The sequence below is a fragment of the Phocoena sinus genome, chromosome 4 (genome assembly GCF_008692025.1).
Source record: "Phocoena sinus isolate mPhoSin1 chromosome 4, mPhoSin1.pri, whole genome shotgun sequence".
NCBI classification, from domain to species: Eukaryota; Metazoa; Chordata; class Mammalia; order Artiodactyla; family Phocoenidae; genus Phocoena; species Phocoena sinus.
This window is the reverse complement of record NC_045766.1, coordinates 48877331-48890232: the sequence shown is the minus strand read 5'-3', so window position 1 is coordinate 48890232 and position 12902 is coordinate 48877331. Positions and strand designations below refer to the sequence as shown.

Sequence of the window (12902 nt, the reverse complement as noted above, 5' to 3'; positions counted from 1 at the left end):
TGCAAAATGCTTTGTTGAGCAAACCATGGCCAACCTAGAAAGAGGGAAGACTGGAGCCGGCAGGGGGTCGAGCCCTCCCGTGGGGCAAGGAGATGAGGCTTGAACCTCCCATATATGAGAATGATGTTAGCAAAAGAGAAGGAGGGAGGGGTCTCTTAGGTGACGGTGACATGATAGCCGAGGCACTTGTGGTTTCACAGATTCTCGCCCAGACTTCAAGGCCAATACAGGTGGAGTGTGGATTAAATAATGGCAGAGGAAAACAGAGAAACACTTGACAGTTAGTTGGGGCTTAGACTCTGGAGTCTCACACACAGAACTCTGATAAACGTGGCTGGAGCTCTTTTTTTCTTTTCCTTTTAAACCCAGCTAGCCAGCGTAAGCCGTGAGTCTTGAGATGAATCATCCCCACCGTCCTCTATCGCCCAAACCCAAGTCTCAGATCTCAACGTTAAGTTTAGAGAAAGCGCCAGCCTGATGTGTACTCACTCACCCAGGAGAGTCAGAACCAGAGCATGCCTGTTAACCCTGAACAGGCTGAGCACAGGGCTGGCCCACCTGCCCACCCAGTCTGTCTCTGAAAAGGTAGTAGCCATGCCTGGGCCTGGCTGTCCCTTGGGAAGGAGAGGGGCCAGAGAGGTGACTGGACCTTCTTCTTGGGGAAAAGGCCAGAAATAAACAGGGAAGAACAGCAGCACCCAGACACCAATTTTTTTTTTTTTTTTGCGGTACGCGGGCCTCTCACTGCTGTGGCCTCTCCCGTTGCGGAGCACAGGCTCCGGACGCGCAGGCTCAGCGGCCATGGCTCACGGGCCCAGCCGCTCCGCGGCATGTGGGATCCCCCCGGACCGGGGCACGAGCCCGCATCCCCTGCATCGGCAGGCGGACCCTCAACCACTGCACCACCAGGGAAGCCCACCAAATTTTTAATATATGATGACACTATAAAAACAGACAACTGTCAACCAGCTTCGCTGCCCTGGAGCACAAGGGGTAGAAAAAGGGGAACAAATGGATGCTAGACTCTTCCTCCCAGAGTCAGAATATGAATAGCCCTAAAATTGAAAGAAAGATTTCCTAGCTTTTCAATTTAAGAAAGTCAGACATTAACTTCCACAGGAAATGGCTAAAGGAAAAATTTATTAAGGTAACGTCTTTGAATGATGTGGGTACTCATGGGGTGATTTTTAAAGTCTTTTGCAGATCTCCAGCACAAGCCACTGCTTGTTGATCTCACAGTAGAAGAAGGTCAAAGATTAAAGGTTATTTTTGGTTCACACACTGGTTTCCATGTAATTGATGTTGATTCAGGAAACTCTTATGATATCTACATACCATCTCATGTAAGTTCCTGGAAGCAGACTGTCAAGACTCTGTTCCACAACCTGTGTGTATAGATTTGTTTTTGTGCATTTTTAGTGGAGGTCATGCTAACTTTTACTAATCAATAAAGCAGATGGACTTATGGTCTTCACTAAATAGATGAGGCTTTTAAGTCATAAAACATGTAACTTTAACTGATTTTTATGGCTGCTTAAAATTGAGTAACACGTAATAGCAATTATTTGCCATTTACTGGACATGTTGTCTCATTGGATTTTACATTAAAATACGTACAGTGGTTTTTGTTCAAGGGCATAGATTCTGTTTTTTAAGCAAGACTATAGTAGATGAGCTTCTATCTTTAGTTTTTGAAGGAGATTGCTTCATTTTATGTGGGAGAAGTCCAGTGATCCTTTTTCTGCTATCGTTCCTCTCTTCAAGTGGAGGGCAGTGTCACGTGGCGGAATCAGACACCCTGGAGCACCTGCTCTGGCTCTTGCATGTATTCGCTTTACAATAGTGGACACATTAGGCAGCCTGTCCAACCCTCAGCTTTCACATCTGTAAAATGGGGCTAAGAGGACCTATCACATAGGGTTATCGTCAGCATTAAGTGAGGTCCTACATCTAAAGTAGTTGGCACAGGGCCCTGCAAATTGTACTATTACTATTACTATACTGACACATTGCCTAAAACGTGACTTTTAAGGGACGTGCTGCCCATGGTTTCATGTAGTAGGGTGAATGCAGTGTAAATTTTGTTTCCTCTAACGTGTGTAGTCCCAAGGCTAGCATACAGTAGAAATTATTCGTCAGCAACGTCTGAGACCTAATCTGTTACTGTTTGGTATTTTGAGACTTTAAAGACTTTGCTCCAAAGGAGCACAAGAATTGAAAAAAGTTGTTTTGGGGCACGGCACACATACGTCATTGGTTGTTACATTACAGCTTTTCTCGTGTGTGTATGTGCACACAGGACTCACAGCCCGTGCTGTTGGTGAGGGGACCGGGCTGTCCCCATCATCACCCTCCATCCCCTCATTCCTGTCCACCATGTACCCACTGGACGGCCATGACATTCTCAACCAGGGGATCGCAGCGACACCACGTCTCTTTTCCCAGAACAAGTCAATCTACACTTATCTGAATAGTATGATTTTTTTTTTTTAGTGAACGGTCATTTTTAAATTTTTTCTCAACAAGCCATTACTTTGGACTGCAGTAAGTCCCCTACATAAGAACGAGTTCCGTTCCGAGAGCAAGTTCGTAAGTTTAGTTTGTTCATAAGTCCAACAAAGTTAGCCTAGGTACCCGACTAACACAATCGGCTATATAGTACTGTACTGTAATAGGTTTATAATACTTCTCACACAAATAATACATAAAAAACAAACACAAAAAATAGAGAAAACATTTTTAATCTGGCAGTACAGTGCCTTGAGAGGTACAGTAGTACAGCACAACAGCTGGCACTCCTTAGCAGTACCAGCTACATCACTGCTGCTTTTACTCTTGCTTCCGGACCTCCTGGGCTTGAAATAATGATACTGTACTAGTGTACTCTATACAGTACTGTAAAAGTAAAGTACACAAAAGCACAACCACTTGTAGAGGATGCACGCACGTCACAATGTACACCAGGCACGTGAATGCTGGACATGCGAACACACGTTCGCACCTTGGAAAGTTCACACCTTGAAGGTTCGTATGTAGGGGACTAATTTAGGCACCCAGATAAACTATCTGTATGGACTGTTCATAGCCTGTTTTGGTCCCACCTTTTGGCCCCACTTGGGCTCTTTCCATCAGATCCAACTGGATTGCATTCTCCTCATCTTTTTTGCAAGTAGATAGAAAACACGAGATTTTCAATGTCCACGGGAATGTGCTCAAATCCCAATTCTACCACCATATCCTAGTGCAGCTTTGGTCAAATTACATAACCCCTCTGAGGCGCAGTTGCTTCATCTGTAGGCAGAAATATCTAGCATGGGGAGCTGTTTTAAAGGCCAGAAGTTATACATGGAAAGGGCCCACACTTGGCACAGGGCAGGTGCTCCATAGCTGTAGTTGTTGCTTTTAGAACAGGTAAATTGCATTCTCAACCTAGTGCCTAAGTTTGTATTTACCAGGGTATTTGACAGGTCGGTGGTTAAATTAAGCAAAACAAAACGTCAGTCTCTAGAATGTAAATGGAAAAGGGAAAAGAAAAAACTCTTTTTTTTTCTTTGCAATTCTTAGAGATTAATAGCTAAGATACTGTCTTATTTTTTAAAAGAATAATGCCTGGCCTTTCTTTGTCTTCTAGATTCAGGGCAATATTACTCCTCATGCCATTGTCATCTTGCCTAAAACAGATGGAATGGAAATGCTTGTTTGCTATGAGGATGAGGGGGTGTATGTAAACACCTACGGCCGGATAACTAAGGATGTGGTGCTCCAATGGGGAGAAATGCCCACGTCTGTGGGTAGGTTAACCATTCCTTATCTCCTTCAGCAGTTACACCCCCCAAATGAAACGAAAGTCAAGAAATGTGAAACAACCATTTGATTCCACAAAAAAAAAAGTCTGTGAATAACACTTGTAAGACTTGCTTTGTCTGTTTATCTCAAGTCGTTTGTCATTTTTGTGGTTAAGATGTGAACAGATGCTGTGAGTTATTGCCCATCTAATGTTTTTAATGCAGTTTTGGAAATTCCTTTTGACAGCCTACATTCATTCCAATCAGATAATGGGCTGGGGCGAGAAAGCTATTGAGATCCGGTCAGTGGAAACAGGACATTTGGATGGAGTATTTATGCATAAGCGAGCTCAAAGGTTAAAGTTTCTATGTGAAAGAAATGATAAGGTAAATCCGTTTCAACATTTGCATTAGTGTTTGCATTTTAAGAGACCACCAGGTACCTGTGAAACCTTCATTTTCCTTTATACTGATTTGAATCACATCTGTGTTAAACAATCAATATTATCTTGAAATGGCATTATTTGGTTTGATTCATGTGAACCCTCAAAATATATTATTCACGCATCAAAAAAGACATAAGGGCTTCCCTGGTGGCGCAGTGGTTGAGAGTCCGCCTGCCGATGCAGGGGACACGGGTTCGTGCCCCGGTCCGGGAAGATCCCACATGCCGCGGAGCGGCTGGGCCCTTGAGCCATGGCCGCTGAGCCTGCGTGTCCGGAGCCTGTGCTCCGCAACGGGAGAGGCCACAACAGTGAGAGGCCCGCGTACTGCAAAAAAAAAAAAAAAGACATAAAAAACATCTAAAAAATTTCTTGTAAACTCTTTGTAACTTGTGTGGCTTGCAGGCCTTAAGATGACTCAGCAAATAACCCAAATTCTCCTAAGCACTTAGAAGAGCCGGCCTCTCATTAGTCATCTCACAGTGGGTCAACTTTATACCCCACTTTTAGACGTTTCACAAAATCATTATTGGGACGTAACCCATCACATTATATTCGATTTTAAATGTAAAACATTTGACATGTAGAAATATAAACTTTTTAAAAGTGTCACCCATACCTTAAGGAATGCACAATCGCAAACTCAACTAGTGCCATGTCTTGTGTCATTCCAGCCATGTTTCTTCTGAAGTGTCATAGGGGGACTGTTTTCCAGTGAAATCGGCAGTGTTCGTCTGGCATGATCAGTCGCCCAGAAGGCGTGTTCTGCAGCAGTGCTGCTTCTGCCTTGCCCTCCCTGTAGACTATCCCAGAGTTTTTAGTAGCTAAGCTCTTCTGTATTTGTGAATTCATCCTTTGGGACTATGGCCAACTTAGAAATGCTGTCCCCAAAACAGCAGACATAAACATCTATAGAAAAGAACGTGACAGGTTGAACAGACCTGCATCTCTTGGTTCACTCCCGTTCCCCAGAAGCCAGGCTGGTCTTAGTCTGGCCCTGGAGTAGCCAACTACTCTGACCTGGTATGGTCTGGTGTGGTCTGGGTGGACAACAGCTGGGGATGGCAAGGATGGTCCCAGGCCCTTATCGGAATACACCAGAAAACAGACCTGACCCCTAGTAAAATTCCAGCCCCCGCCTAGTCTCTGGGAATCATAAGACTAGGAGCGATCTGGGCACGGACACCCACACTCCAGTTCATTGAAGTCCCACCCCAGAAAGCCAATTTCAAGTCACGACCACACCCTCAGCAGCAGGCTGGGACCACACCAGCATCTGGGGCCTGAGGTTTAGAGCCAGGGCTCGCAGAACCTGGAGAGAGCAGCAGCCCTTTCTGTCCCTCATTGTGTTCCCATGGGTCCTCTGTGCTTCCCCGTTTTGATTCACTGACCCTAACAGTAGCTTTACTTACATATGTAGCATTAGCTGAAAGGTGAGCATTTCCACAGAACTTCCGAAGAAGTTGTTGGGAGAGACAGCATTCTTCTGAAGAAACTGTGGGAATGAAGTAGCAGAGACTTTATACTAATGACAAAAGTAAATGCCTTGGACCAAAGTTTGGTGTTGGCTGACTGAAGGACTGGGCCACAGCCCAGAATATTATTTTGCTGGGCAGTGGTTCACTGATGTTCAGCTCAAGCAAGCAGTACCCCAAATTTTGCTCGCTTCTCTCAGTCATTTGATGAGATGATTTAGCAGACCCAGACCGAATGGACTGTGGTTCTCCTTACTAATGCCATGATCTCCTTTGGCCTAGGATATGCATTCATCAGCAGAGAAACCAAGCATTAACTCTTGGAATGCCAAAGTGAATAGGCATTAAACACCTTACCCTCTCTGACCAGAACCACTTATTTTTTTTTTCTTAATTGAGAAATGAAGTTGTATAGTAGTCAGTAGGCCCCAAATTCCCCCTTGACTTTGGAAATGTGAGAGGATTCTCTTCATTCCCGAAGTCTGCCCTCTTGTTATTAGGGGAGAGAAAAGGGGAGCCCCTGTGGCTTTCCAGAAATTAACAAAGGACGTGTTGTGTCCTAGACCAGAAATCCAGGCATATTATCCTAGCCCGAAACTCCCTTGTAAAAAGTGAGCGCCCAAAGGGTTGTTAACAAGTCAAGATATAGCCCCTTCTGGGTCCCTGAAGGCCGATGCCACAGTCAGTCATAGTAACCTTCATAGGAATAAAGGCAGGAATGTTTACAGAGGTTGCACTGAATTAAAAGGCACTTTATAAACACCAGCCATTAAGTCTTAAGAGCTGACACATGGCAAGGATAGGACATGTGAGAGAAAATGGATGGACGGTTGAAGAAAAGAGGGAAAGAAACCATGCAGTTGAACTAACTTCTTTTTAATTTCAAACAGGTATTTTTTGCATCCGTGCGATCTGGAGGAAGTAGCCAAGTGTTTTTCATGACCCTCAACAGAAATTCCATGATGAACTGGTAACAGAAGAGCACTTGGCACTTATCTTCATGGCGTTATTTCTAATTTAAAAGAACATAACTCATGTGGACTTATGCCAGTCTAGAGGCAGAATCAGAAGGCTTGGTTGACCATACCACTTTACCCTTTTCCTCTCCCTCCACCCGTCCCAGTACAGTCCATCTTTCAATGTTGCAGCCTGGTTGAGAAGGAGAGAAAAAGGTGGCAGGAATTTCCAGGAGATCCCCAAGAATGCTGCGTTGTCTGTGGACAGAGGTGGACCATGTGCTCTTCGGAGTTAGGGATAGAAACAAATATTGTGTGCTCTTATGATTAAGCTGTGTTCTGGTGGGTTTTTGAGTTTTATTTTGTTTCGTTTTTTTACCTTTTTTCTTTACCCCTTTACTTTGTAAGAATGGGGAAAGAATGCATACTGAGAAAATGTCTGTTTTTAATTCTGTCTGCCTGCTAGCTTTAAGTATACAATGTGTTGTAAAATTTCCAATTTCGAATGGTGAGAGACAGCACAATAAATGTACCTTATCTCTTTACACTGAAGGCCATAACTACATAGTGGGGTAATTGTAGAACTCTTTTGCCTTCACAAACCCAAAAGGTTGCTTTTTCATAGCAACTGCTAATGGATTTTTAAAAGAGAAGAAAAATACTAGTTTTCCCCACTTTCGGGAAATAGATTTTAAATGGCTAAACTACTAGCCTTAGACTAATAAAATCAAATACCATTTCTGTGAGTCTGGCAGGCCCTATTTTATATGGCCCTGTACAGAACAGAGTGTGTTGAATGGGACAGCAGTGCCATTGAGTTGAGTTGGCTCTAGTGAATGAGGGACTCTATAATACAGCATTGCCTCAGCGATTATGCAACAGATCAGGGCAAACGATGGGATGACAGAGGGGGTCAGACAGAAAGAGCTTCTGGAAACAAGCTAAAAATGTATATACACACACACACTTTTTTTTTTCCAAATGCACAAAACTTCCCAGCTAAGGGGTCACTCTGTTCGGGCTTCGTTAGGAGTTAAGACTTTGTTCTTTCTGGGAATTGGAGAATAAATAAGATCCAGGCTCTGGTCGTTCCCAGCGTTCTCCTGAGGGTGCCACTTTCCCAAGATGAAAACTGTGACTGAAAAAATAATAATAATAAATGTTTCTGAGCTGCCTGTGTCCTCCTCTCTGGGTTGGTGAGAGAAGGGACTAGACTACTAAGCCTGCCTGAGACCCAGCGGGCATCGTTGGTTCAGATGTTATAGAACTAGAAAGCAAGGCTTTGGCCAAAATTCTGAGACCCTAATCATTTTACCTTCCTCCAAATTACCCAACATACGGTAAACAACATTTGTGCAGAATTTGTATGTATTTCGTTCAGGTTGACTTGTGTCCTTATAGACTCTTACGCGGATGATTCGAACTTTTACATGACTGTCTGGGATTTTTTTTTCCAAAGCTACCAGCATGGCCGCCTGTGGTATCAAGGTGTTGCAAAACGATATCTGTGTTGCGCTTCCTGTTTTAACCTACCTCGTTTCGTTTGTTTTGTTTCACTGTTCATCACAGCAGGGTTATCTCCAGGAGACATATAGAGAGCTCAACTGGCAATCTCAGGTGCACTTAATATTTTAAAATAAAACAGTAGTTGACCAAATTGTTCCTCTTGAAAAATTGAAAAAAAAAAAAAAATCCAACAACAACAAAACTAATGTGGCTCGTTTCTGGAGAAAACAATTACTCTAAAGAGATCAAAAAAAAAAAATCTATGATCCTACTGATTTTGCCTAAATACGTGAGCAGCTGATGTACTATTAATGAGAACGAAATACACATTAGGAAAATGGCGCCATTTCAATCTGGTGGCTTGGGCAAGGGGGGAAACAGGGAAGGGGAAATATTCTAGTTCTGTTATAGATGATTCTGCCCCTCCTGTAAAGGTGGTTGTCATTTGCATTTATTTTAAGCAGGTAACACAGGAATGGAATTGAGGATTATCTTCAGGCAATCACCAAGATGTCCTCATCGTGGTCCCTTTAGTGCTCAGAAGCAATGATATCCTCCCGTTCTCATTTTTACTGCTAAGGTTCTGCTGCTAAACAGTATTACCTTCACAAATTCCTGCAACAAATTCAGCAATAACGTTTGGATTGAATTTAGCAGCTACTGTAATTGGATGCTGACGCGGACAAGATATATTGATTTGGGTCTCATCCCCGCATGTGATTGCCACCAGCTCTTTATATTGCTGCTGTGATATTTTAAACCAGAAGCTTTCTTTAATTATGTTGCAAACTGATCTTGTTTTTATGTTTTGTTTTGTTTTGATTTCTAAGTGGTAAGTTCGAAACACACAGCTTTAAATGATTTTTTTTATTGTGGGATTTGGGTACAGTTAAGAAATAAAAGGGAATCATTGTGTTTAAACATAAGGTAGTTTGTGAATGTATTTTTTAAAGCCTAGATTCATTGAAACAAAAACTCATGAAGAGAACAATATTAATGCAGTCTTGTTACAGTATGTACAGTGACATAACATAGAACATGAGCTTTTCTGGTGCCAACAACAATAAAACACAGACGTTAAACATCAAAGCCATGCCTTTTATATTTTTGTACAAATATCTTCCACAGAGAGTACAAGGCAAAACCAAATTTAACAAGGGCCCCCCACAAAGCTGTGCTCCTTAAAAGATTTCTAAAGAGTTCTTTGAAGCTTTTATCTCCAAAAATACATTTTTCCTCCATCAGGACTGGCCCTAGCCCTGAAATACTGAGGCCTAGGTCATGCAGAATATTTCAGAATAACTATTCTTGGGCCGTAACAATTCCCAACGTTTTGGTTTGCTTTCATTCTTTATTCTTTTTTTTGGGGGGGGGGGCGGCCAGGGGTTGAGGGGGTGGTGTGCTTTTCATCCCCCTTAATATCATCTTAAAAATAAAATGAGCCAGTTCTAGAGATAAAATCCCCAGCAGGAAAAAATAAAACTAAAAACTGAAACTAGTTTCAAGACCAAAGAAATTTTTATGAAGATTTCTATACAAAGAGAAACTGAGCCCTCTCTCCCTCAAAGTTAAGTTTCTCTAGATCTCTTCTGTCCTTGCTACTCTCAAGTGATACTCATGCAGTACAATCCACTGCAGCTGCTCACACCATCGTCGTGGGCCGGGGTCTGTCAGGTGACTATCATTGCTGAGTGCTGGTCGGGGACGCTAGAGAAGATTCCTCCATGCAGTGGGTAGTGGGAACAGCGGACCTGTAAGACCCCTTCAGATGGGGAGAGTACTCTCTCTCCACGCCAATTACATTCAGACCGTTGTCCTTGCACACAATATAAGTGAAGACAGCTTGCACCAAGTGCCACATAAAATCTAATGACTCTATTTAGATATCATTTTTCTTGAAGACTTTCGAACAGTGCTTCAAGAAGGCTTAGAGCTACCGCAACGGTATAGGTTAAGGCACAGATGACATCCCACAAGGCCACTCAAACAGGGACTCCATTTTTCTAACACTTTGACACAGCTTTCCAAGACACGCTTCTTACATACGTTGCATCAAGTACACATTTTTTAAAAGCATCTTAATTCCTGGTTGTCAAGACCTCCTAACAGTTTTCTGTCTGCTCTTGTGACTTATTGGTAATTGGTGTCTCTGGTCCCTCCTGTGCCGTAGATTAGAAAGAGATGTGAAATTCAGGCCGGAGCCATTTTGGTTTTGTCCATTGCCAGACAAGAAGCGGCTGAAGTCTGACCTCACATTCCATGAAGTTAAAAAAAAAAAAAAAAAAAATGTTTTCCCTACTAGTATGTGTCCCACTTCCTGTCACTGTATTCTTGAAGTGTTGAAGAGCTATTTGTGTTAACAGTGTGTGCTGTCTTTGAAAGTCTGCTTGAATAGGCATCACTTGCATTTGTGCTGACTGCTTTCAGGTATAAGATGTGCTACATTATTTTTAAGAAAGAAGATGCAGTTACTGGTCAAACTTTTTTTAACCTTCCGGAGGAAAATAGGAGAATATCCATATGCCAACATGCTGATGGCAATTCTGAATGACCCTGCCATGCTCCCGATGTTCCCAAGTCTCCTGATTCTATGTTCTGACCATCTCAACAGTTTCTGTGAATTATGAGTTACCTTTTAGTTCCTCCCGCAAAATTTTAAATCTAACTGTATCAAAGGGTAACAAACACATCCAAAGCTGGCTTCCCTGAGACTATACAGTTACAAAATAAAATCCAAAAATCTGAATTTGATTTCATTTACCTGCCAGCGTTTCTCATAAATACCATTACATTTTGGCCTTGATCGGGACTGCAATACTGAGAACCTTAAAATGTGCTGCTCTCCTTTTATGGGTCCCAAAATGGGTATAAACTGATCTTCTTTCAGAAGCTCCAGCAAAAAAGAAAACCTCCTGAGAATTTGCAAGTTCATAACCGACCATTTGTACATGTCTACCAAATATTTTCTAGTGTTGTTTGATTTGCATACTGTATCATTCATTGTTCTGGGACTTTTTCCATAGACAATTAGAATATTCAAAAATTTGCATAGCATCAAACAGTATGAGACCATAACTCTCTGCTTTGAACTTCATTCTTCTAGGGCTGTCATTCCAGAAAATGCCAGAATGCACCAAAATAAAACTCATAAAAGCATTTTAAAAGCAAAAATCCCTGGATAAGTTTCGAGATATTCTAAATTCAGACCAAAATCTTTGACTCTGTCCATGATGCCAAATATTTGGATGAAGACTAGAAAATACAGTTTAAAATAGAAATGCTCTAAAGTTTCCAGATTTTTGCTTTGTGTAGATATCTTCAAACTAACTCAACTCCTTGCATGATAGGGTTTGGTTTTGATGCTTTGTTTTTATCACACTAAATTGCATTGCACCGTTGAGGCTGGGCAAATACTCGAGGAAGGTGAGTTTTCATTTCCAGCAATGGATCATTGTTTGTCCATAGCAAATATCCATGCCCCAGCTGCCTCTTCCTCCTATCTCTTCCCCTGGGGTTAGTATTAAGGAATAGTAATTCTGTATTATGGTTTATTTAAAAACCTCAGACATCACCCTGAATCAGAATTTCAAGTGTTAGGTGACAGCAAGAAATAAATCTGCAGCAGGAAAAAACAAAAAAGGATGACAGCTTGGATGAAGTTTAAAATTGGATGTTGTGAAACTATTTTTGTGCGTTTTAGCTATCTTTTTTACAATGTTAACGTAACTGTAGAAATGCCAAATTTATAATATTGGAAGGGAAAACTATCATTTCGCTATGCCTACAAGTGTTTACATTGTTTAAATCTCCAGTTTTCTAAAGTGTTTTAAATTGTCAGAAACGTGCTGAAACTGGCTAAGTCTCACCTGTGTCAGGGTATAAAAGAAGAAAATCTTCTTGGCATATTTTCTAGTCTGAACCTTTTGGTTACTTTCAAGTATTTTTTTTCCCCTGCATTCAAAAAGCCTTCAGTTACTGTTGTCTAAGTTTGTTCCAAGCTGTAGTTAGAAATGATCTGATAGGTTCTAAGCCGGGGTTTTCCCATACTGTGACTGCCACACCCTGGAATATACTATTTTATGTTATCTCTATCAAAATGTGAAAAATAAAATATTGATAGTAGTAGGACGCCTGCTTGTTCTTCATTGCCACTTCCAGACTATTATCCCTTCTTCCTTCTCAACACTTCAATGCTTTGAAGCTCTTGCCATCAGCCAATAAGTTCTCCAGTTACCTTCGGTCACTCCCCCTCTTTGCTTCAGTATCTTGGCTCTTAGCTCACTGTCACCATCTCCAACACCACCCTTGATTAATTCTTGGTGATTTCAAGAACGACTTAAGAGAATCCCTGGCTACTCAGTTTCCTGATCTTGAACAGTGAAACTTACCAATTACCTCACCACCTCCTAAACTGGTAGCAGGCAATTCTTCCCCTTTGCTCCAGGTGGATCCCATCCACTGTCACCAAATAAAGGTCATCACCCCAAAAATCTTCTGTGTCACCAGCTTGACTCATTCTGTTGGAGGGCTGCACTGCATTCATGCTGCAATCTCCTGTGTTATAAACACCCCGGGCCCCACTACCATCCCTAACTGCCATCTTACTTATCTGTTCCCCTTCACACAAAAAAAAACAAATCAGCTTTGCATCCCCACCACAAGCAGCTCTTGCCAAGGACACCAGTTATATCCACACTGTCAAGTGCAATGGCCAGGTCTCTGACTTCGTGCCGTTTA

At 42.1% G+C, this 12902-nt stretch overlaps 1 protein-coding gene across 5 annotated transcripts in view; it reads left to right on the top strand.

Annotated features, from left to right (window-relative positions):
• The window catches only part of TNIK (TRAF2 and NCK interacting kinase), a 414569-nt gene extending 406123 nt beyond the window's left edge, over positions 1-8446 (top strand). For all 5 annotated transcript variants that reach the window (XM_032631527.1, XM_032631526.1, XM_032631525.1 and 2 more), the window contains 4 exons: positions 1194-1343; positions 3632-3791; positions 4033-4172; positions 6594-8446. In XM_032631527.1, the coding sequence (XP_032487418.1) occupies positions 1194-1343; positions 3632-3791; positions 4033-4172; positions 6594-6677 (534 nt within the window). In that variant the 3' untranslated portion in view covers positions 6678-8446. The remainder of the gene's footprint in view (positions 1-1193; positions 1344-3631; positions 3792-4032; positions 4173-6593) is intronic.
• The last annotated feature ends 4456 nt before the right edge of the window (positions 8447-12902 follow it).